The 24341-nt window shown below is 37.3% G+C and overlaps 1 protein-coding gene across 2 annotated transcripts; it reads left to right on the forward strand.

Annotated features, from left to right (window-relative positions):
• The first annotated feature begins 201 nt into the window (after positions 1 to 201).
• On the forward strand, positions 202 to 24111 carry DDX52 (DExD-box helicase 52). Of its 2 annotated transcripts, none has more exons than XM_063452822.1 (15): positions 202 to 297; positions 1461 to 1674; positions 3149 to 3303; positions 4352 to 4537; positions 6448 to 6591; positions 7057 to 7168; positions 7255 to 7327; positions 9507 to 9710; positions 13542 to 13632; positions 14693 to 14815; positions 19605 to 19755; positions 20108 to 20183; positions 21647 to 21718; positions 22653 to 22745; positions 23642 to 24111. In XM_063452822.1, exons 1-15 carry the CDS (start codon positions 211 to 213, stop codon positions 23724 to 23726), a joined length of 1866 nt encoding a protein of 621 aa, XP_063308892.1. In that variant the 5' UTR covers positions 202 to 210; the 3' UTR covers positions 23727 to 24111. The 2 variants fall into 2 exon arrangements, with proteins under 2 accessions (XP_063308892.1, XP_063308898.1); XM_063452828.1 differs by having other exon boundaries at positions 3152 to 3303.
• Positions 24112 to 24341: the final 230 nt, after the last annotated feature.

Here is a 24341-nt window from a genome sequence, read left to right on the forward strand (position 1 = left end):
TTCATGATTTTAGATCAACATGCAGCCCTGTGACTCCCATAGGCAAAGTCTTAACACATTACAGCTATGTAGTAAGGGCAGCTTGCCCATTGTAAACATGGACGTCATCATGTGACTACGGCGGTGTGCGGCTTCACCTTTCCCGGAAGTTCCATTCAATCCACTTGGTGTCACACGTGGGTTAGTTTTTGCAGTGCACCCTGGGAAAACATGGATACCTTCGATCTCTTTCGCAAACTGGGGTCCGGTGCACGATTTGATCTGAAACGATTTAACGCGGACGCCGAGAAGTTTAAGGTTTGCCCTCTGGGGGCTGATGTGTGAGAGGGCTCTGTGTATAGGTGTAGTGATGGAAGATGGGTTGCAAGTCTGGGATGAGTAGTGCACGCGTTCTATGTATTAAGCTTGGTATAGAATTCAGTGGAAATCCAGAATGAATGCAAATATATTCTAACAGAAAACTAATGTTTGTAGTCTTCTGAGCTGCATCAACTTTTTGAGTAGGAAAGGTGACTGGGCTTATCTTAATGTGTTAAATCATACCTCATTGCATACCTATTATTAGCCTGTGCAAGTAAAATTAAGAGCCACTTTTTTTTTTTTAATGTTTTGTAACTTTTTCTGCTCATTGTGTATACCATTCTAATACCATGTTTCCAGTATTCTAAAGTGCATGCGTTTGATACTTCATATCATTATACTTTATCTCAGCAGTGTCTTTCTGTTGGCCCCTTGGTGAATGAACTGCAACTCTCATTTTTCTATGCAGTATCAAAGAGCTGGCAGTTAATGATGACTGTGTATTTCAGTAATCCAAGAATGCAGTATACACTTTAGGTTCTGCTTGGACATGTATCTAAAGGCCGTGCATATGCCACAGTGAAAATGTCATATAGAATCAACCTCTATGTGATTTGCAGTTGGCTTATAAAGTAATCCTCCTGAAAGTAAAAAAGCTTATCACGAAATAGTACTTTTAGTGTCATAAACCATCCTTGTAGTCTCTCTAGTACAAATAACATTTTATAATATAACTAATCCTTATTTATGTTATACTGAAGAAGAAAAATACAGCATTATTCAAAAAGCAGCCATATCATTTGACTGATGCCAGTTGCAAAAAAGATCTAGTAAAGCCAAAGTGTGTGTGTGTGTGTGTGTGTATATATATATATATATATATATAATACTTTTTTAAATGTATTTTTTGGGCACGATAGTTTCAGCTCTTACACAGTGCTGTTAAGTGCCCCCGCTTTCACTGTCTATAATTGTATTCCTCTTATCCATCAGAGGTTATTTGATTTTTCAATCATCTGTATTCTTCTGTCATTTTCAACGTATGCTTTGGCCAGCAAGTTGTTGTCTGCTTCAGTACCTTTACCATATGTAAATTAATTATATAATAGCATTTCTCTATGTTCAATTGTTGATCGAAATTGTACCACATCTCATTACAGTTGTCAAAAGTTCAGGAGAGAAATTTACCATCTTTGGACAGATCACAAAATCTTGACTTTTTTGGAAGTAAATCAAAACCAGTTTCTGTAAAACGTGCCTTTGATAAAACAATTGATGATGAAAAGAAAAAAGAGCCAAACGGTGGCACGTCTGCAACAAATAATGCCCGCACAAAAATTTCAAAGAAAAGTGTGAAGAAACAGAAAATACAAGGTATTTACAAAAACTGTACTTTCCTTATGGTCAGTCTATCACTGCTGTTAAAGGAGAACAATTGCCATCTTCAAGTTTTTTTGTTTTTTTTTATAGGTCGAGATGACAAGTTAGTTTTTAACTACCATCCAATGTCAAGTACTAATCAGCACTACTTTTTTCATCTTTCTTATCAAATAGCAGTATTAAAGGAATAATGTAGTGTTATGATGACAAACCTGTTTCCAGCAGAACTTCCTCTGTGGTGTTCGCCTCCCAATACATCATCAGAGGAGGCATGGCAAAGGACGGGGACACTGCATCCAGACCACTTAACTGAGAATTTAAGTGGTCTTGGGTGACTGTGGTTTACCTTTAAGATACATTTGAGTATGCATGTTCATTTTATGCCACTTTCCAATTTTTGCTTTTATTGATTATATATTCAGTATTGTAGCTGTTAGTTAATTATCCAAGGTCCTTTTGTCTGATTAGTGATCTTGATTTGACTTGTCTTTATCTTCTGATGGTGAAGATGCCAAGTATCCAGCTGGGATACAGCTTTGATTTCCTTTTATTTCTCCCTGTTTTTTTTTTTTTCACCCTTTTCAGGGATTTTTGTAGCAAGAAAAATCATACTATAAAAAAAGGAAACTCACACAATTTCTTTTTGTGTATGTTTTTGTAACATTCTCAGTTATATTTTCCATAATAGCCATAAACATTTAGGCATTACTGGCCATTTGAAATGTTAGGGGCAACTTTTAGTGTACATAGTTTCATGTAGTGAGACTTTTGGTGATGGGGATACTGCCCAAATACAAAATAAATAAACATCACTGTTTAGTAGATAAACCCAAGATGAAAACTTGCATGCATTTAATTATGTATTTTTTTCATTGGGGATATACCTAAAAACTGCAGCTCTCTTGTCTGCAGCCTTGGCAAGCTCTCCCCTTCTAACCCCACCCAGACTTTTTGTGGTTGTCCAATCACAGACTTCCCAATACAGCTCAATGATAAGCCTTTGTAAGTCACGTGCTCTGAGCAATTGCTGCCTCTTGAGGTCAACTGGCTAACGAAACCAGGACATTACCTGTTGTCTGCTTGAAAGCCAAGGGGGTGTAACCAGGTTGTTGTTTTTTATGACGTTTCAATTTCTAGTGAAATCTGCACCTTTTAAATCATGAAAAAAGGTCACACTCTTTACACACAAAGCTTTTCAGCAAACTAAAGTTATTTAGAGGTCCTGAGTGACCCTTTTAGCTGAATGAAAAATGTATGTATGATACCAATTAGATGTACGTCACCGAAGTGACAATTCAAAAACTGAACTAGCAATTATTGCAGGTGAGCAAAGGAAAATGTTTAATGCATTTTAACCCCTTAAGGACACATGACATGTCTGACACGTCATGATTCCCTTTTATTCCAGAAGTTTGGTCCTTAAGGGGTTAAAAGAATTCACTTTATTTTCTGTTTTTCTGCATCAAAGCAGAAAATGGATCAGAAGAAAACACTTTATTGGTTGAAAACCAAGAATCATCTATCTGCTGGATGTCGTCTTTAGAGGCAAAACTAAAGGATGGTAAAGCAAGCAGACAAAATAAGCAGAGTGCTGAGAAACTGGTGAAGCAAAGGATTCAAAAGGTACGTACGTCACATGATCAATCATGAGCGAACAAACGGTTAATGTGTCAATTCTGATGTAAGGCTGTGTATTTAAATAGAAAATTATTGAAAGTGTTGTAACATAACTTGGGCTCATTCTCTCTTAGAGGTTTGGTTCATGTTTTTTTTCATAAATGAAGCTGTAGTTAATGTTTATGCCCTCTGCGGTTTGCAAATGAGTTTGTGCATGTATGAGTAATGAAGCCCCACACAGCTAGTGGTGAAATACAGCATAAAAGGAGATGGCAGAGTGTTTGAAGAGCTGACATATATTTGTCCATAATTAAATAAAACACAAATCATAACCTAGACCTCTATGTAGTTTTTTTCATAAGCTTTTCAAATGATTTAATACTTTTGGATTGACTTTTATTGATCATATGTGATATTTTATTATTTTGAAGAACAAAAAGTTTATTCAAAAATAATAAATAGTTTGAATAACTTATCAACAATATTAAACCGAGGCCCTAGTGTTGTCTAAATTGTCTATTGCAACCCATATATAATTTAGTGATTTTACATGAATATCTAGAAACTAAATTCCCTCAATGTAACTTCAATTTAAGTAGAACCACCGGTTCCATACCAGATCTGTCCGTTTTAGGGGTCTTTGCAAAATAATTTAGATTTAAAAGGAAGGATAGGTTAGGAAAGGAGAAAGGTGCACAGATAACAAGTACAGAGAGATTACGTAATTAACATTTTGAAACCAATAACCGTGCATGACTATATAGAGAACACTAGGTCAGATGGGGGTTGAATATTAAATTCAAGGGATTCATGTGCCAGAGACTACTCCGAATCAGGCAGGCCTAATGATTTAAATGTTTTGGAGACTGATAATCTATTTCAAGCATACCACATGTTGGCTGTTTTGTTTATTATACTGTATTGTGTTTCTGTTTTAATATTGTGGGGGGGAGGGGGAGAGAATCCAATTTTGTATATAAGATATTGAAGTATTATTGTATTCTCATATATCAATTTAAATTTTTCCTTGTACTCTTTTATTTTAATGGCGTAGATGAATCATTTTCGGAATGCTCATAAGATTTATGTGCAAGGAACAGATATTCCAGAGCCAGTGGCGACCTTTGAACAGCTTCACGAAGAGTACAAAATCGACCCAAGGATAATGCAGAATGTGAAAAATGCTGGTTTTCAAACGCCTACACCCATCCAAATGCAAGCAATACCACTCATGTTACATGTAAGAGCTTACTTTCTCCAAAAGTAAATGGAAGAAAATGTTTTCTAAACTCTCCTTCTCCCCTTTATTATTAGAAACCCACTTGTTTAATTAGGGTTATGGTTTAGGAAATAAATTACCAAACCGTTATCCCGTTTTGTTTTTCCTTATCTAAACCCATCTGTTACAAGTGTATTCACTAAGCATTAAATGGCATTTGGTTATCCAAATTCGCTTGTTCCACCAAACGTTTACTATGTAAAACCCATTTGGCTATTCACCAGATAGAAACCTGGTAATTTTAGCAGTTTTTTTTGTATGGCTGTCATTGAGGTAGCTGTTAAAATTAGCTGAATGTTTTTATATTTTTGCAAATCTGGTTATTCAAAAACTAATGAATAGCAACAAAAACACCTTGATTGTTTTGAATTAATTCCCTTTATACATAACACCAAGAAGTTACTCTGATGTTATCAAGAAGTATTACTATGGGGGGGCGGGGCCTGACCGCAGGACTGAGAGGAAGCAAACCTCTGCAGCTCCTGCCGAACAGCGCTATTTCCAACGAGGGAAAAAACACAAAAATGGCGCTATTAAGCGGATCAAAGGCCACCGAGTGACGTGGTAAACCGGGACACACACGGCGATACCAAACGAGCGACAAAAGGAGGAAAATATATATGTATAGCGAGCATACACAATATAAATAGAAACAAATAGCTGCCACTCACTGGGAGTCCTGGTGAGATCTCCTAAGTGCTAAATAGGTAATAAGGAATGGTGAGTGCGCTTACAATAAATAAAATACAGTGTTAATCACACCTAAAAAATCTGAAGGGCATATAACACATTTGATTACAATGCAATAATACCAAAGTGCTATAGTGCTTTAAGAGATTTACAAAATATGTGAAGTGCCAAAGTGCATATATGTGCAGACAAGGGATATCCAATATAAATAAAAAAAGGACTGATATACTTGCAGAGCTTCTGGAACAAATAATACACTGCTCTGTAATACAAATAATACAACACCTAGTGCAATATGTTTGTACAGTGCAAAATTAACAATAAATATTTACTTATACTTATTTATTTATTGTTAATTTTGCACTGTACAAACATATTGCACTAGGTGTTGTATTATTTGTATTACCGAGCAGTGTATTATTTGTTCCAGAAGCTCTGCAAGTATATCAGTCCTTTTTTTATTTATATTGGATATCCCTTGTCTGCACATATATGCACTTTTGCACTCCACATATTGTGTAAATTTCTTAAAGCACTATAGCACTTTGGTATTATTGCATTGTAATCAAATGTGTTATATGCCCTTCAGATTTTTTAGGTGTGATTAACACTGTATTTTATTTATTGGATGCATGGAATAGCCTTCCAGCTGAAATGGTAGAGGTTAACACAGTGAAGGAGATTAAGCATGCGTGGGATAGGCATAAGGTTACCCTAGCTATAACATAAGGCCAGGGACTAATGAAAGTATTTAGAAAATTGGGCAGACTAGATGGACTGAATGGTTCTTATCTTCGGTCACATTTTATGTTTCTATCCCTAAATCTCTTACCCTGTAACAATTCCCCCACCCTTCCTTCTTTCAAAACATTTTGGTTGCCATTTACTATTGTTACAGTTTCGCAATTGCTATTTACAAAATAATTATTCAGATGCTATGCTCTCCATTTTTAAAATAGCAGGGACTCATTTGTGATTAGATTCCTCCATATCCAAACCATCTGTGTTTCCTAACTCTTAACATTCAGTTTGTTTTCTATTTATCTCAAACCGCTTTATGCGGTCCTAACCCTTTTTCCAAGTTTGGAACATTTATCAAACATCTCCATATTGTTTCACCAAGCATTTGTACCTTTTGTATTCAGTTTTATCCATAATGACATTTGTCTGTTCTTTTCAAGGGTCGTGAAATCCTGGCTTGTGCTCCTACTGGTTCGGGAAAAACTATGGCATTTTCTATTCCAATTTTAACACAACTCAAGCAACCAAAGAATAAGGGATTCAGAGCATTGATCATATCCCCTACAAGAGAGCTTGCAAGCCAGGTATATTTTAGTTCTACTTACATTTGACAGTTTAGTTTGTCTCTCGACTTTGTGCAGTTGGCAGTAATCCATGCTTAACACTATGGAAGGCATGGTATAGTTAAGCATCTCAACTCATAGTTCACTTTTATTTCCATTAACATCGTCCGTAATAATAGCTGCTATTATTAGCAATTAATAAAGCAATTATCTTTCGCTCCTCTGGGATCTTACTGGTTCAATAAAAAGACGAGTGAAGATGATCAAGTTAGCATGCATACACTCTCAAGGTCGTAAATGGCACTTATGTTCAGCAGTGCATAGTAGCATAGTTACTCTGTTGCCATAACTGTAAAGGGATGGTGCTTTCATTCCTTTTAGTATACCGACTTGAGAGCTTTAAAAAAGGACAGTATTTCATGATCTATGATGTATAGTGCGTTTGGATGCAATTATTTATTGTTCTGTTTTCTGTTTGTTATTTAGACTCATCGAGAACTAATAAAGCTGTCAGAGGGTATTGGCTTCAGGATACACATGATTGATAAAGCTGCTGTCGCCGCAAAGAAGTTTGGTCCAAAATCAGCTAAAAAATATGGTATGTATTTTAGGATCTAATATGGATTACTTGTTGTGTAAAGTTTTTATTTGTTTATTTTAATAATTTGTATTTTTGTGTTGCAGATATTCTTGTGACCACTCCCAATAGAGTGATTTATATGCTAAATCAAGATCCACCTGGCATAGATCTATCCAGGTACTTTTACATTCATCTTTTATTTATTTATATATATATTATATAATCCTACTTTATTATAATTGATATTTATACATGGTGCCTGCTACTCAGAACTAATTAGGAAATACTTGAGTTATGTAAAGTTATAGATCCTTTCCAACCACAATATATGAAATACATGTAGAAATTACCAAAACCAGCCAAACAGTCCACAATAATCTACAGGTAGATCATGGAGAGTGCATACATTTATAATAGAAAATGGTTAACAATATGTCAAACTATGTGCAGACCTCATAAGTGACAGTCAATCCTAAATCTTCGAGCACATGTCAATTGATGCAGACTCTTTATTCCTCAGGAGAGTCCAAGGTTATAAAATGCAATAATACAAAAAGGGTCCTGTGTAAAAGGGGATTTAACTTTGTTTTCCTTCCAAGTTATTCCAAAGTTAGGACCAAGGGGAGGTGATTTACAAATGGGGAAAAAAGTGTGGATGAAAACACCTTGTTTCAAAGCTGTTGTATACAGCAGACACATACTCAAAGGAATCCATGTATATAGTGGAATTATGAGGCAAAAATGTGCTTCTTTGTTGAGCTTTGAAACACACAAGGGGTTTTCATCCACACTTTTTTTTCCCCACCACAACTGTTGGTATGTACTTTACAAGTAATGCCAAGCCTCCATTGCCAGCCAGTAGCCAACCTCATGCTGATGAGTTGCATTAACAACAAAACAGCAGTTTATGAGTGGTTCACTGGCTTTGCTCCTCTTCCTGAGTTGTGTTCAGATGTATCTCTATCTGTCACACATATATACATTTTGTTTTCCTGTAAGCCAAAAGAAACACACTATATGGACAGCTTAATTAGTGCAGTAAAATGTTGAATAGAGTAGGTGAAATGCCCTCACAGTGCAGTTTTAAATCTTGTTATTGTGTGTATACAGCATAGGTATACTTTTCCTTCTCTTTAGTTCATAATGTGAAGACTTTTTTGTAATTATCAACTCTGGCTGTTTTTGGTTTATGAAACAGTTTTTTTTTAAATTTATTTCTTTTCCCCACACCATAAGGGTAATCATAGCAATGTATTGAAAATCAGGCAGGCAGATAAAAATGTCTTGCTTCTTTTGGAGAAAAAACGCCATGTTGAAATGTTTGCATGCAAGTAAAGACAAAAACGTATTAAGAATAATTGTACACTAGTAGTCAAATACTCATCATTGATCTAAACCCCACAGCTTTGCAGTTAAAGAGACACTCCACTGTCCAAATAAAAAAAATATTAAATCAGTTTTTTTGGGTTTTTTTTATACACCCCCACTGAAACATACATGCATTTTATCATTGCAAGCACATCTAAAAATAGCTTGTATAAGTTCTCTTGTTTGTAGCCTTTGCAAGCCTTCCCCTTCTAACCACGCCCAGACTTTCTGTGGCTGTCCAATCAGACTCCCCAATGGGAAGTCTTTGCAAGGAAGGTGTTCTGAGCATATGTCTGCCTCTTGAGTGTAGTTCCACTGAGCTAACAAACCAGAAAGTAACAGAACTAGTAGTCTTCTTGAAAGCCAAGAGGGTGTGACCAGATAGATTTTTAAAAATGCCAATTTCTTTTGAAATCTGCACATTTGTAAAATGAAAAAAAAAGAGGGATACACTATACACATATAAAGCATTTTAGCAATCTTAAAGTGCTTTAGCGATCCGGAGTGTCCCCTTGAGGAAGCCAATCATTATGTCTTCATAGTCTTCTATGGCAATGTTTCGGATGGGGGAAAAAAAATAGGATAGCTAAAAGTTATACTTCTATGTTAATGTTTTAGCTTGTGTTTGTAAAAGAAATAAAAAATCATAGAAATTTGAATTTTCTACTTCCTCTGCCCTAGTACCAGGTTGAACTGACCTTACTAGAGATTTGCTTCTTTCTGTCTACCCCAGTCCACCTGTGGAACTTTGGGGACATTGCCCCTTTAAAAAAAAAAAAAAAAAAAAACACAAAATAGTCTGGAGCTACACAACTATAACTTACTTCCCAGACCAAGGTGTCCTTGTAAAATTATTTTAGAATGTTTTTGCTATCTAGTGATACAGGAGAAGTTACTTATTTTCTTTTAGTTTTAATCAGTCATTACATTGATGACAGCCTTTGGTGTAATTTATTGTTTCTCCTTATTTGCTTCTTTCTCTTTTTAGTGTTGAATGGCTTGTTGTTGATGAGTCTGACAAACTCTTTGAAGATGGAAAGAGAGGCTTTAGAGATCAGTTGGCCTCTATATTTGTGGCATGCACATCCCACCTTGTTAAAAGAGCCATGTTCAGTGCAACATTTGCCCATGATGTAGAACAGTGGTGCAAACTGCACCTTGACAATGTGGTTTCAGTATCTATTGGGGCAAGGTAAGGATTACATTTTTAGTGTCTTAATACTCATATACCTGTCCCTTTATCCACTTGTTTTTATTTTACAAAATTGTCATCCACTGAAAAGGTCTAATGTTGGTAAATATTCATTTCTGGAGCGACCTATAGTATAAATGGAAATGTGCTATTACCAAATAGTCAGAAACTCTTACTCTGTTTTAAACGCTAATATTTTTGTTCATAAGGTGCAGCTAATGAAGGCAATGTTATCTTATAACATTGTTATCAAATGTGTAAACATAACTTTTGTATCTGTTAAGGTATCAAACTAGTTTCCTTCGCTACCTCAAGCACCCATCTAGAACTTCAAAACCATATATGAAATGATGGAGCAGGTCTAGTTTACTGTAATATGCCTGGGTGTTGGTTCCTTTAATACATACTCATGATGAAGAAGATCCCTTTTCTATCCTTTTTTTACAAATAGCAGCCTATAGCTGCAGTGGTTTGCAAAAAAATATTAATATATAAATGCTACAGCAATATATAGCTACGCCTTGTCTCTGTGATGTCAAAGAGGAAAAATTATACTGCATCTGGAAAGACTTGTCTTTACCCGTCTGACTTGCTTCCTCAATTCCATCTCTCTCCTTGACCCTCTTCAGTCTGGCTTCCGCCCCCTCCACTCTACTGAGACTGCTCTAATAAAGTCACTAACGACCTAATCGCAGCTAAATCCAATGGCCACTACTCTATACTAATTCTTCTTTACCCCTCTACTGCCTTTGACACATTTGACCATGTTCTCCTTCTCCAAACTCTTCAATCACTCGGTCTCTGTCCTTTCTCAGTTTTCCTCCTATCTCTCCCAACGCTTATTCAGTGTCTCCTTTTCTAATGAGATCTCCTCCCTTTGTCCTGTCTCTGTTGGAGTCCCCCAAGGCTCTGTACTTGGTCCCTTCTATTTTCTCTTTATACAGCTTCTCTTGGCAAACTTATTACCTCATTTGGATTCCAATACCACCTGTACGCTGATAACTCCCATATATACCTCTCCCCTGCTGTCCTGCAACGTGTCACTGCTTGCCTTTCTTTCATCTCTGATTGGATGTCCTCCTGCTTTTTGAAACTTAATCTCTCTCAAATTGAATTCCTTGTCTTTCCATCTCCTAATATTGATCCCCCTCTTTCGCTCTCCCTTCATGGTACCCACATCAGTCCATCCTTGCAAGTGCCTTGTCTTGGTCTTATACTTGATTCTGGCCTCACATTTGAGCCTCACATCCAGTCTGTTGCCAAATCCTGTAGGTTCCACCTTAAAACCTTAGCCTGCATCTGCCCCTTTCTTACACAAGATGCTACTAAGGAGCTTGTCCTTGCCATTGTAATCTCTCGCATGGATTATTGTAACTCTCTTCGAATAGGTCTTCCCACCAGTCGTATTTTACCGCTACAGTCTGTAATCAATGCTGCAGTTAGACTGATTTTCCTCTCCTGTTGCTCCTCTCACACCTCTCCCCTCTGTCAGTCCTTGCATTGGCTTCCTGTATCCTATATGGGTTAATTCAACGTGCTAACCCATACCTATAACAAGCACTGAACAATTCTAGCCTCTCTTATATCGCTTCACAGATCCTTAGGTATGCCCCTTCTTGGTCTCTCTGCTCTGCCCATGACCACCTCCTGTCTGATGCTCGCACACGTACAGCCAACTCACGCTTGCAGGACTTCTCATGGGTGGTTACTTTCCTTTGAAATAGCTCTCTCCTCACGTGCCTGTCCCTTGCTCTCTCCTAGAGTGCAGCACTCTATTCTCTCCTCCAGCTCTGCTTCACTCCACCTTGTTTGATTACTACCTCCTGTCCTGTTGTGTTTTACACCCCACCTCCTATAGACTGTAAGCTTGTTTGAGCAGGGCCCTCTTCAACCTATCATTCCTGTAAGCTTTTGTAATTGTATAATTTATTCTTAAATCTCCCCCTTTGATAATATTGTAAAGCCCTACGGAATATGCTTGCGCTATATAAATACCAGTATTAACAATAATAATTTGGCTTTACAAATGTTTGTGTGGTGTACACACTCCATACAATTCCTTGCCTACTTTCTGTGGCTTTGTATCAGGGTTATTCATTACTTTAAGTTAGAATTCAAGTTGAATATCAAATTGAATATGAACGTAGCTTAACTGGAAGCAAAGATGACTCTCTCCCCCCTTCCCCCCTGTTTGGCTATATTGGATCTAAATTCACTTTGAAATCTCACTTTAGTGAATAATCCTGCAAGACAGCTCGAGTTGCACCCAAGCACATGCACTGTTGAGTGAATGATGAGCACTGCCTTATTTACAAAACAATATGACTAATATCCACTTACTCATGATTTTTAGATATGCTTTTTAAATTTATTATTTTGGGATAAACTTTTAAAATGATTAAGTACCGTATATACTAGAGTATAAGTCGAGTTTTTCAGCACATTTTTCTCGACTTATACTCGAGTCAGTGTCTGTATTATGGCAATTTACATTGCCATAATACAGACAGGGGGCTGTGGGGGCTGGCAGAGAGCGTTTACTTACCTCTCCTGTCAGCTCCCTTCTCCTCTGCGCCGGTCCGGTCAGCACATCTGTCAGCTCCCAGTGTAAGTCTCGCGAGAGCCGTGGGGTCATAGTGCGGCTCTCGCAAGACTTACAGTGTGAGCTGACAGAGGTGCTGAACGGACCGGCGCGGAGGAGGAGGGAGCTGACAGGAGCTGCAGGGGAGATAAGTAAGAGAGAGCTCTGCCAGCCCCCTCCTACACAGTGCCCATCCACTGGACCACCAGGGAGTGAGAGCCCCCCTCCCTGCCATGTATCAAGCAGGGAGGGGGGACGAAAAAATTAATACAATTATACATAATAATAATAAAAAAAATTAACAAAAAAATTATTACAATAATAATAAAAATGCCCACCCCCCACCAAGGCTCTGCAATACACACATACTGCACTCATACACACATACTGCACTCATACAAACACACTGCATTCATTATATACACACACTGTAAATAAGTATTCAATTAATATAATTTTTTTAGGATCTAATTTTATTTAGAAATTTACCAGTAGCTGCTGCATTTCCCACCCTAGTCTTATACTCGAGTCAATAAGTTTTCCCAGTTTTTTGGGGTAAAATTAGGGGCGTCGGCTTATACTCGAGTGTATATACGGTATTTTAAAAATATTTTTATTTATTATTTTATATCTTGAAAAATATATTTTTAATGTTCATCCAAATATATTTGCTGCTAGGTTCTGAGAAACCTATAACCTAAACCCTCGAGGTTCCTGGTGAAGTCTCTTCTTGATCTGGAAGGGGACCACTGTATTTTATTTTAAAATTGTGTGTGTGTGTATGTGTGTGTATATGTATATATATATATATATATATATATATATATATATAAAACACAAAAAAATTGTTATATCCAGCATGGAATGCCACTCATGGTTTTTTTTTAGTCAGGAGAAAGATTTGTTAAAAATGGGAGGTATTGCTAAGGTAACAGGGTTATTTAAACTAAAGAGAGATGATTGCGTAAAAATGCAGCATGGATATGACACCAAAAGCAAGTAAGTTGTGTTTGGTGCCTTTAGTGTCCTTTCAAGACAGCTTTCTTTTTTTTTCACTCCATTACAAACTTTTTCCACTCCCATGTGCAAATATTTTTTTTTATTCACATTATTTTTAGAATCTGATAGTTCTAGACAGAGCATTACCATTTCAATTAACTCAATGAGTATCGTCACAACAAACTTACGTTGAAAAAAAACGTTTAAGAAATGTTTGTAATGTAATTTTTATGTTTTGTGTTTATATATAGAAACTCTGCAGCAGACACAGTGGAACAGTCACTTTTGTTTGTTGGATCTGAGACGGGCAAATTATTGGCTATGAGAGATCTCATAAAAAAGGTGTGTATTTGCCGTCCATGCCTGATTATTGTGAAATGTAATTTGAATTTATCAGTTTGTGTGCCTCTGTCTGTCAACTACTACCAACACCTAGTGTAAACTGTAAACAAAAAATTAAAAAATGTACAATCTGCACATTTGTCGTGGTGACACTGAACAAAGATACGTTTCCCATGCTGCTCTGAACGAGCATTAATTGGTTGACAACATCTCACCTGAAAGAGTTTCAGCTTTAGCAACAAGACCTGGGTGCCGCTGCACAAGAGGTGAGTTTTATTTATTTTTATTTCTACAGCCTGCCCAAGAAATTTTAAACACTGGGGTCACTCTAAAATTGTAAATACAAATTTGTATTTATAATGTTAGAGCATTCATGAAGAGGCGGGACATGACCGCCGAGCCGGCTGGTCGCATGCCTGACAGGCTCCTGCCTGGTTTCCATTATTTTCCTAAAACTAATCAAAAAGGCAACTCTTTTTGTGCTTTAAAATTGACAGCTGTGTCCTACATAACCTCTGCTACACCTGCGGAACCCTCATTTGGTCGCTGTGCAGCCCTGCTGTGAGATTGAGCACCAGGAGCGTGCGGCCTACTCGACTGAGGGGTGAGGTGGACGTCCGCCATCTTGCTTACTCACCAACTAACTGTCTCCCCGCTTCCGTTTCCCCCCCACTTTGGATCGGTGGGGGTTATCCTGGTTCCCACTGGTCCGATGCACGCACCTCGGCAGGATCCTACAGTATATCATCGTCTGTGTAAGACAGGAGGTGGTCATGCTAAGATGGCAGGCTTGCCTCCAATATCGGAACATACTGCTACACAGTTCTATGGAGATCACCACAATGTGAAGGAGCTATGACTCGAACGGCTTCACCGGATATTTCAACACTTCTGAATGACATAGATTGTCCCTCTTCAGCTAAACTAATAATGTCAAAATTTCCGAACACTTTTGCTACCTGAATCACTAGGACTAACATTCTTTTTTACTCTGGACTGTCTCTCACAGAGAAGCATTGTATTCAATGTTTAAAGTTTTTTATTTTTTGTTTTCTTCCAGGGATTCAGTCCCCCGGTTCTGGTATTTGTGCAATCCATAGATCGAGCCAAGGAACTGTTTCATGAACTTATTTATGAAGGAATGAATGTGGATGTGATTCATGCAGACAAAACCCAGCAACAGGTATATCATTCCACCAGGTCTATTTGTGTGTGTGTATAGCAGTGGGAAGTACTTTTACTGCTTATAGGTTGTAAACGAAGTAATCCAGCTCAGTTTGCACGACAAAGTAACTCTAAAATGAAATTAAATTGTTAGCTGTTTTAAAAGGAGCGCTGTGAGCAAAGCATGAATTAAAAAGGGTTTATAAATCCATAAAACCTACTGAAACATTAATAGTGTTGAGTTTCTTACAGAATGTTACAGACCCATTTTAGTTTTGCAAATAAGGGCCCCACTGAAATGAGTGAAGTGAATGTTCCAAACACTCCAATGAATACTTTGTTGTCAAATAAGTTATGTGTTCAGCTACTGTTAGCAATAGTACCCCAGAAATTGCTGAATGCTTCACACATCTCAGAAAAGGTACAATTTGATAATTAGCTTTGCTCATTGGATGAAAACCTCAAACTGTTTTGACCTCTAATCTTGTCCCCAACTTGTAAGGATTTTGCCATGTATTTGTGTTAAAACAAGAGATTGACAAATGTGTTTCTTCCTTGTAAGAGTACCATAATTGTATTCTACAGAATATGGTTGAATTTATTTGGCAAATACTTGAAGTCTATACTTAAAATACTCCCAGTGACATATTATGACATGCACTTTTTGGTTGCCTACCAACCATCTTTTGCCAAACAATTTAAATTAACAATATAGGGTCAGGAACACAAACGTATTCCTGATCCTACAGTGCTAAACCCACTATTTAGGTTGCTTGCCTTACAAGCAATAAAAACTCATCCTATTTCCAGCACTGTGCAAGTCTGCCAGGGCTGGCCACTCCCCCTTGGTGAAATTCTCAGAATCGCAGATTTTTAGCCAATCCAAGCATTGGATTGGCTATAGTCGGCATAGGGGCGGGGCCTTTTTCCTCTGAAAAGGCAGTGTTTGCATGAAAATGCCTGCATTTAATGATTATACTCACCAGAATAACTACATTAATCCCTTCCCGACCTCGGACGTATCAGGTATGTTCATCAAAAAATGGTCCTTAAGGACCGCACACGTACCTGATATGTCCGCGGCGAATTAGAGCTCTAACGGTATTGCAGACAGTCCCCCTGCTGGTGAAAAAGTAATAAAAAAATATATATGTATATTTGAGATATATATATTATATATAACGTCATACTAAGTGTATTAATAATATATACATCGCCCGATGGTGTTGGAGCAGGTGCGTGCAGCTCATACTGTTGCCTGTGCTCTAGTTTTTTACCAGAAGTCGACAAAGATTCTATCCAGCCTGGTCATGGTATCGAGCTGAGTTGCCCTGTCTATGCACGCGGTGTTTGCCATCGCATGATACCTCTAATATCCAAGAATAATATGCACAATAAAGAGCAATCTAGATAATAAGCTTAAACACCTGAGTGGAATCCCCTAAACCACCTCTATAAAATAAACAACATATACATATATAAGGTGGAGCTATGAGGCTGGAATACAATATGAATCTGCAAGTATACAGAAATAAAAGAAAAAAGTGCAATATTGCCAGGACAGGTAATATATGGATCAGTAATGATTAGAATGTGACTCAAAAGCGTAGAGCCATTAAAAACATATGGCTCAGATGGTAAGCACATATGGACAATTGGTAGAATGTCCAACTCCTTATCCTGCTGATCCTATGTGTATGGTACTATTGATGAAATCCTCATCATTAATACCTTATAAAAGATCGGTAGAATCATACTATTTAATGAATATAACATATAAAATCATAAATATTGCTTTAAAAAAAAAAAAAAGAGAGGGACAATATAAATTACAATCTCACCAATCTTAGGATCACACAATATAATAAATTAAGATATTAGTCCAATAAAAAGCATATATAAATTCCCAGTAAAAAAGGAGACAATACTTGATAAAATTGGGGTGAACAAGAAGAAATATTGCATGTAGGAGAAAGGGGACAATATTAAATAAAATCCCATAAAAAAATGTAAAAAATTATTTATATATATATATATATATATATATATATATATATATAATCATTTTTAAACTTAGTTTTTTTCATGACTGAAAGTTATGGTACGTTAGTGAGGTTGTGTCTTGTGCAAAAGCCGAAAGGTTTCATATAACAACAATACATTGATACAGAAAGCCAAAATAAACTTATTAGGTAATTCATGTTGTCAAAACAACCTCTATTCGCCTGTTAGTGTTCCGTCATGGTTTTTGTGTGTTAGTTTCCGCTGAACTTAACTGTGCTTTTAAACCGTAACATAGTATAACAAAAAGTAGTAATCTTGTGAACAAAATCTTTGAGACAGTTCTCTACCCCATGTGTTTCTGCGTCTCTTGCCTGCTTAGTTGCGGCTTCCCATTCGTTTGGTTTCGTGTACCGTTAGTGAGGTGGTATAGTGCTGTTGGGGCCTCATTGCTTGTCGAACCAGGATGTCATCTGGTCCTCCCCCCCTTAACACCAGTGGGAGATTGTGTACCCTCAGTCTAGAGGCACGCGTGGCCTCCCCAACCTGTTCGGTTCTGTTTCTAGGGTTAATTGTCGTATTGGTCCCACAAGTCCCACACTTTTAAAAAAGTGTTGGTGGAGTTTCTGACCTGTACAGTCAGCTTGTGTGTGAGATGATTGCCACGTAGTTTGTTGACTACCAGCGCTGTTGGGGGGAGTGTCGGGGTTGGCTCGTGTCTGTGGAGGCCATCAGTCGGTTTGGACAGTAGGCATGCCCATGGGTCCAGGGGATGGATGGATAAAGAATAAGTAGCTTGGCACTCTCCTTACCAGTGTTGCAAGTATATCTGCCTGAGCGCAATCCACAGTGCGTCCAATATATAAACAAAGAGAAAATCCAAAAAATCCAAAAAAAAAATACTGTGTTTTATTTAAATCATGTGCATAACAAAAAACGACGTTTCGACCTCTGCGGGTCTTGAAAAAGACCCGCAGAGGTCGAAACGTAGTTTTTTGTTATGCACATGATTTAAATATAACACAGTATTTTTTTGCTCAAGTCCTGAGTGTGCGTGTGTGCGCGTGCGTGTGTGCGCGTGCGTGTGTGCGCGTGCGTGTGTGTGTGTGCGTGTGTGCGCATGCGTGTGTGCGCATGCCTGTACGCGCATGCGTGTGTGTGCGCGCATGGTCTCCGTCTCCATGAAATGACAGTTCGAAATCCTGGTTTAAGCCTTGGGGCATCATAGTATTAATATTGAAAATTAATTTCATCTCTTCCGTGCCGATTTTCTTATCTCCCCATCTCCAATCCTTTTTCACCAATTTAATTGCACCAAAAAAACAGCCCTTCTGGATTTTGGTTATGGAACATCTTGAAGTGATTGGAGACACTGTGTGACTCCAATCCCTTACTGATGTTCCTTACATGTTCTGCTACCCTTACATTTACACACCGGATAGTTCCTCCGATGTATAGCAGATTGCAAGGACTTTTTAATACATGTATTACTCCCAAACATGTTAGATGGTCTCTGATTGCAAATTTCTTGTGAATATGTGGTTTCATATCCACTATATGTCTCTTTATTTTTGGTTGTCCTACAGGCAAAGGCCACATCCATAGAAGCCTTTACTTTGGTTCAGGAAATTATTTTTAGGTTTTGGGGGTTTAAAACTACTTTGGACTAAAGTGCTTTTTAAATTCTTTGCTCCTGTATATACTATTTTTGGTCTTGGTGGTAAAATAGTCTTAAGATCGTATCATCCTGTAGGATATGCCAGTATTTCCGGAGTATCCTACATATCATCAGTTTTCAACGTTTCTTTTTTTCTTATGTTTATAGGTTGAGGTTTTTTTCTTGGAATAGTTTTTCACTTCCTCTAAAACGAATTGTAGCGTCCTCATCGTATCCCTTCTCCAAGAATTGTTTTTTAATCCGATCTGCTTGGATCATATAGTTATGATCATCCGAGCAGTTGCGCCTTATTTTTAAAAATTGTCCTCTGGGTGCATTTGTTGGCCAAGTGGTATAGTGGCAGCTTTTTTCCTAAATGTACCTGTTGGCATCAACTATTTTAAATACATTTTTGTTGTTATACAGGATTCTTAAATACTAATGCTGGGGTTCAAAAAGTTTTATTTCTGAAGTGCTGTGTCGCAAGGATAAAGTTATATTCCATTCATTGTCCCTGGTACATGAAAAGTTCTTCCCAATAGGTCATAAATAAATTGGCATAACTGGCGGTGAATTTGGTGCCCTTTGCCGTTCCACAGATTAAGATAAAATTTATTTTGAAACCAAAAGAAATTATTTAACATCAAGTGGATCCCTTCTAAAATAAACTCAATTTGATCGTCCTTAAAACCAGACCTATTGAAAACATGTCAAACTGCTTTCAGGCCTATTTCATGAGGTATTATACTAATGAGGGAGGTAACATCACATTGTATCTCTGCATGTGTAGCTTCCCTTTGAACTTCAGCAATGTCTGGATAGTCACCCACGGGCGGACTGGGATCACCCCGCCAGTCCGGGGGAGGGGCGGACGGTGTAACAGGGCACGATTTCTCTAGTGATTGCCTCTGGGCTGGGAGCAGCCGTCTGATGCGTACCAGGTTGCATGTTACAGTCAGGGGTAAGTGAACTCTTGACGAATCGCAGATCGCCACACTGCATGTCTGTTATTGTGAGGGTTAAGGTGGGTGCCAGTGTAAGCTTTTATGCTCAAGATTGTTTGGGAGCTCATGCAGAGCAAGGCTCACCGCCATGACGGTCAGGCCCCGCCCCTGAGAGATGTTTTTAATGTGATTATATATTTTAACAGAGAGAAAATGTCATACAAAGTTTCAGAGAAGGGAAAATTTGGATCCTGATTTGTACAAGTCTCCTGGCTCGAGGAATAGATTTTAAAGGTGTAAACTTGGTTATAAATTATGACTTTCCAACCAGTGCTGTGGAGTACATTCACAGAATAGGTACAGTATGCAATATGCAAGTGCTTTACTTTCATTTTCATTTAGTTTCTATTGTCTGTGGAACACAAGCTCTTTGTTGAATGTGGTAACAAACACTTTAATAGCATATTACTGACCAGTGTAACTATTTTTTTGAATATCTTATTTTACACATTTGTTTTTCATTCCTTTCTTGTATTCCTTTGTTATAAATCTCATCATAATATGTGTGTGTGTGTGTGTAAATGTCTTTCAAAAGAAAGTTAGTAGTTAAGTTTGTTTTATTTATAAGTCTATTTCCAATTTTGAATGTCTTCATGTGGAAGTGAATTAAGAAAACCATGCTACTGAATGTTTAAATTCTATTAAATAGGACGTACTGGTAGAGCAGGGCACCGGGGGAAGGCAGTCACCTTCTTTACTGAAGATGATAAACCATTGCTACGAAGGTATGTACTGAAAGTAAATTTCATTGTAATCATAATTAAAAAGAATGTTGCAGCTGGTTGACTGTATCGTATCATATCTTTTTGGTAACAAACTCTGCTCACTCTGGTATATTTATTGTAATTACATAAAGCTAGTTTGAATAAATACTTTTCTACAGCGCTCGGAGTAATTGTGTCTTATATTTACTTAAAAATAATGTTTGGACTCTGAAGTCCTGAGTCATATACAAACTTACAAGAAAACTTTGAAAAGTATGTAATAAATGTTTAAAAACTTAACTTGGCTTTCCCAGTTTCCATTGTCCGGTACGCCTCTCAGCGAGGGAAGTTTCTTCTCTTACCCACTAATCCACCCATCTCACTTTCACATGAAGTAGCACAAGCAATACATGAGAAACTATGTGCATAACCTTTACAAACAAAGACCAAAGGATGCTGAGAAACAGGGAAGTAATGACAAAATAATTTTTTGCATAAAGCAAGTGTAACATTTGATGTTAGATTAGAGAATAGACAAATAGGCCCAGAAAATGGCATGTGTGTCCAAAGATGGAGATCTAGCCACTAGCTTTATGCTTAAGAAGGTACAAATAAATCAACCATTTCACAGAAGGAGCAATTCACCAGGGTCTTAGACAGGGATATACCCTGATGCCACAAAGAGCCAGACAATAGGTCTTATAAAAATGGATTTTAAACTTATTTGAAAAAACTACCAGTTTTACTTGTAACACCCACCTCCATGCTGTCTTTCACTCCTTCCTGCTCCTCCTGAAGTTTTATATAAGCCCTGCTTGGGATGCTGACTGCTCTCTGCTTAAAGGGACACTCCAGGCACCCAGACCACTTCAGCCCATTAAAGTGGTCTGGGTGGCAACTCCCATCACCCTTAACCCTGCAAGTTTAATTATTGCAGTTTTTATAAACTGCAATAATTACCTTGCAGGGTTAAGTCTTCCTCTAGTGGCTGTCTATCAGACAGCCACTAGAGGGACTTCCAAGTTCTTAAAACACAAAAAGTGTTTTAAACGACTCTGGATGTCCTCGTGCTATGCACAAGGACCTCCAGCGTCGCCGGAATCCCTATAGGAAAGCATTGAATAATGCTTTCCTATGGGGAGGTCTAATGTGCGTGTGGCCATTTCTGGACATGTGCATTAGGTCTCCCCCGCTGACCCAGCGCCTAGGGACATCGGCGCTGGATTCAGGTAAGTCACTGAAGGAGTTTTAAACCCCTTCAGCAACATGGGATGGGAGGTGGGCACTGCAGGATTCTGCACTGCTACGAAAATGCGTTTCTTTTACTGGCACTGGAGAGTCCCTTTAATATGTGCTGTCTAATGCAGTTGTCCATTGCAGTTATGACTCTCTCTGTGACATCTGATTAATGTACCCTGTCTTCCTATCTCTTAGCATTGTAAATGCACTTGGTTAGGAAAATATTTTTTTTTTCTTTTTTGCAGTGTTGCCAGCGTTATCTCACAAGCAGGATGCCCAGTGCCAGATTATATTAAACACTTCAAGAAACTACAAAGGTAAATCTATCATACAGTTTAAATTGTGGCTAGATACAAATGTAGATGTTAACATCAAGTGGATCTCTTCTAAAATAAACTAATTTTTATCGTCGTTAAAACCAGACCTATTTAAAAAATGTCAAACTGCTTTCAGGCCTATGTCATGAGGTATTATACTATAGAGGGAGGTAACATCACATTGTATCTCTGAATGTGTAACTTCCCTTCGAACTTCAGCAATGTCTGGATATTTGAAAAGTCCTCTTTATAGAATGTAAATGTTTTGTTCACAGCATAGAGGTTCCTGTTTTTCTCTCTTGATTTCAACATCTACTTCTGATTTCATGTATGCAAGCCCCTTCCAAAACTATAAACACTGGTTTACACTGACTAAAGCTGTAGATAATGTGCTTCCCAAGACATAAATAAATCTCAATTTATCCTTTGTGGTAAAAACAAATTTAACCCCTTAAGGACACATGACATGTGTGACATGTCATGATTCCCTTTTATTCCAGAAGTTTGGTCCTTAAGGGGTTAAATAAAAAAATGGATTTGAATGCCACTGTTATTAGAATAACGATTTTTAATAGGCAAATAATGACAAAGCAAGTATTCCTTTCTGCATTTCATTTGTTAATGAGAACATTTTGCTATGGAAACCTGCTGTTATGGAAATTAAATGTGGCTTAACTGTCTAAATGTAATGGGCATTGTACATAGATATTTATAGTCTGATGGTACAAGCAGCTGAGCTGTACAAAAGTATAATTTATTTATGGATCTGTACAGATATATCCATGCAAGTTTTCTAGAAGTATAGTTTAGTATAAGTGTGAACACATCACACAGCTCATCGTTTGTTGTTATGACTGTTTTTTTTTTTTTTTTCTTCTCTAAATTTCATGTTGTTTTGTATTGTTTTAATGAATTGTGCATTTTGTATTATCAGTAAACAGAAGAAGAGGATGGTAAAGAACCCATTAAAAAGATCCCAGATTCGCACAACTCCAAAGTTCATTTTAGAAAAAGCTAAGCGGAAGAGGTATGAGAAGGTTTTATTGATTATTAATATATATATATATATATATATATATATATATATATTGGACAGTGTAACTAATTGCAAAACATAGTTGAATATTCATAAAGCAATGTGTTTTTTTGGGGGGGGGTTTTTTAAAAACATAAACCCCCAAATATTAAATGGTGTGTATGACCACATCGGCTTCAGGTGAAATAGGATCTACAGGTAGTTCTACTGAAATCACTAGAATGTTACTCTTATGGGACACATCAACAATGTTTGTCAATGAAAGCACTCACTTCAACTTTGAACTATAGTGAGACTGGAAATCTTACTGTGCATAACACCACCAGTCTCAGTTTTTTTTTTTTTTTGTTTTTCATTTGACAATTTTTAAAAAAAAAAAAAATTTTAAACGTAGAGAAGAGGGGGATACACAGGGTTTGGGAACAGAGAGGGGGGGAGCCGAATGTGTTACATCACACAGTTCCTGTACATCAAATAGCGGTAGTGTGGCACAGCACACTTCATAATGTCCAATAATTACATTACATCTTGGAGAAAACACCGTATGTGATATTGTTCTCTGACGTTCAGTCTGTGTAAGTCTCATTGCCTACGCTGGTTTGGTGGTGCCAAAAGCCATTTGGTTATCAGAGTTTGAACCTAAAATGAGGTGTCTGGGTATTCAGTGTACTCAACTTTTTTTTTCTTTCTTTTTTTTTATGTGGATGTTTTTAATCACCTGTACATGCTTAAGTCTATTTGGTCTACCGTCTTATTTGCTCACACTCTTTTCATATGGTCACTGGTATATGAAACTTGATTCATTTGTAAGAGAATGCCTTCTATAAAACCTTGCAGTATTAACTATTATAAAGTGATTAAAACAAGTTTTTTTTTTCCCTCTACAGAAAAATTATACAGAAAAAATTGAAAGAAGCAAAAACTGAGGAGAAGCAAGAAAAAAGCCAAAAGCAGCAAGCACCAGAAAGTTGACCTACATCATATCTGGAAAGTCCAATAAATTGTGTGTTTTGGGACATGTATACTGAATTGAGAGCTTAACACGTGGAGTAGACAAGAATAAAATTGATTTCTGGATTAATTGCTGCATTATCTGCTTTGGACGCATGCTAACTGGACAATCCAAATATTTCTGGGAGTTGTAGTTCATCTTGTCAGTTTTTGTTTTGGACTACAAATCCCAGAAACCCATGTTATCACATTCTGTCAACATATTATTGTAGCTTGGAGGGGAAAGACTGCATGATTAGATGGAGGTGCAGAAAGGTTTGCCTTTTGAGTCAAATAATTTATTTAAAAAGTAGGAATATTAATTTAAAAACAAAAAAACTGCTCCCTAAGCTACAAAATTCACCTGGAGTGTCCCTTAACAGTTCTGACTGGCTCCATTAATTATTATTCGACCCAATATGCATATTTTTCAACTTGTGTTTCTGACCTGATGCTTATTTTTATAGTTTATTTTTACTTGACATGGTTCAGATATATATTTAAATAGAATGTGTGTAAGAGGATTCACATTTGTATTTTGATATTGTCTACTAAATATTATCCTGCGATTTGTCCTGCTCTTGACAATTGTTTATT

The sequence above is a fragment of the Pelobates fuscus genome, chromosome 1 (assembly GCF_036172605.1).
Source record: "Pelobates fuscus isolate aPelFus1 chromosome 1, aPelFus1.pri, whole genome shotgun sequence".
Taxonomy (NCBI): domain Eukaryota; kingdom Metazoa; phylum Chordata; class Amphibia; order Anura; family Pelobatidae; genus Pelobates; species Pelobates fuscus.

Bases quoted from the DNA above. Each gene is read 5' to 3' on its own strand.
- DDX52 (XM_063452822.1), top strand. From the start codon at position 211: ATGGATACCTTCGATCTCTTTCGCAAACTGGGGTCCGGTGCACGATTT. The intron at 3,304-4,351 runs GTACGTACGTCA...TTAATGGCGTAG, and splicing joins TGAAGCAAAGGATTCAAAAG to ATGAATCATTTTCGGAATGC. The intron at 13,633-14,692 runs GTGTGTATTTGC...GTTTTCTTCCAG, and splicing joins TGAGAGATCTCATAAAAAAG to GGATTCAGTCCCCCGGTTCT.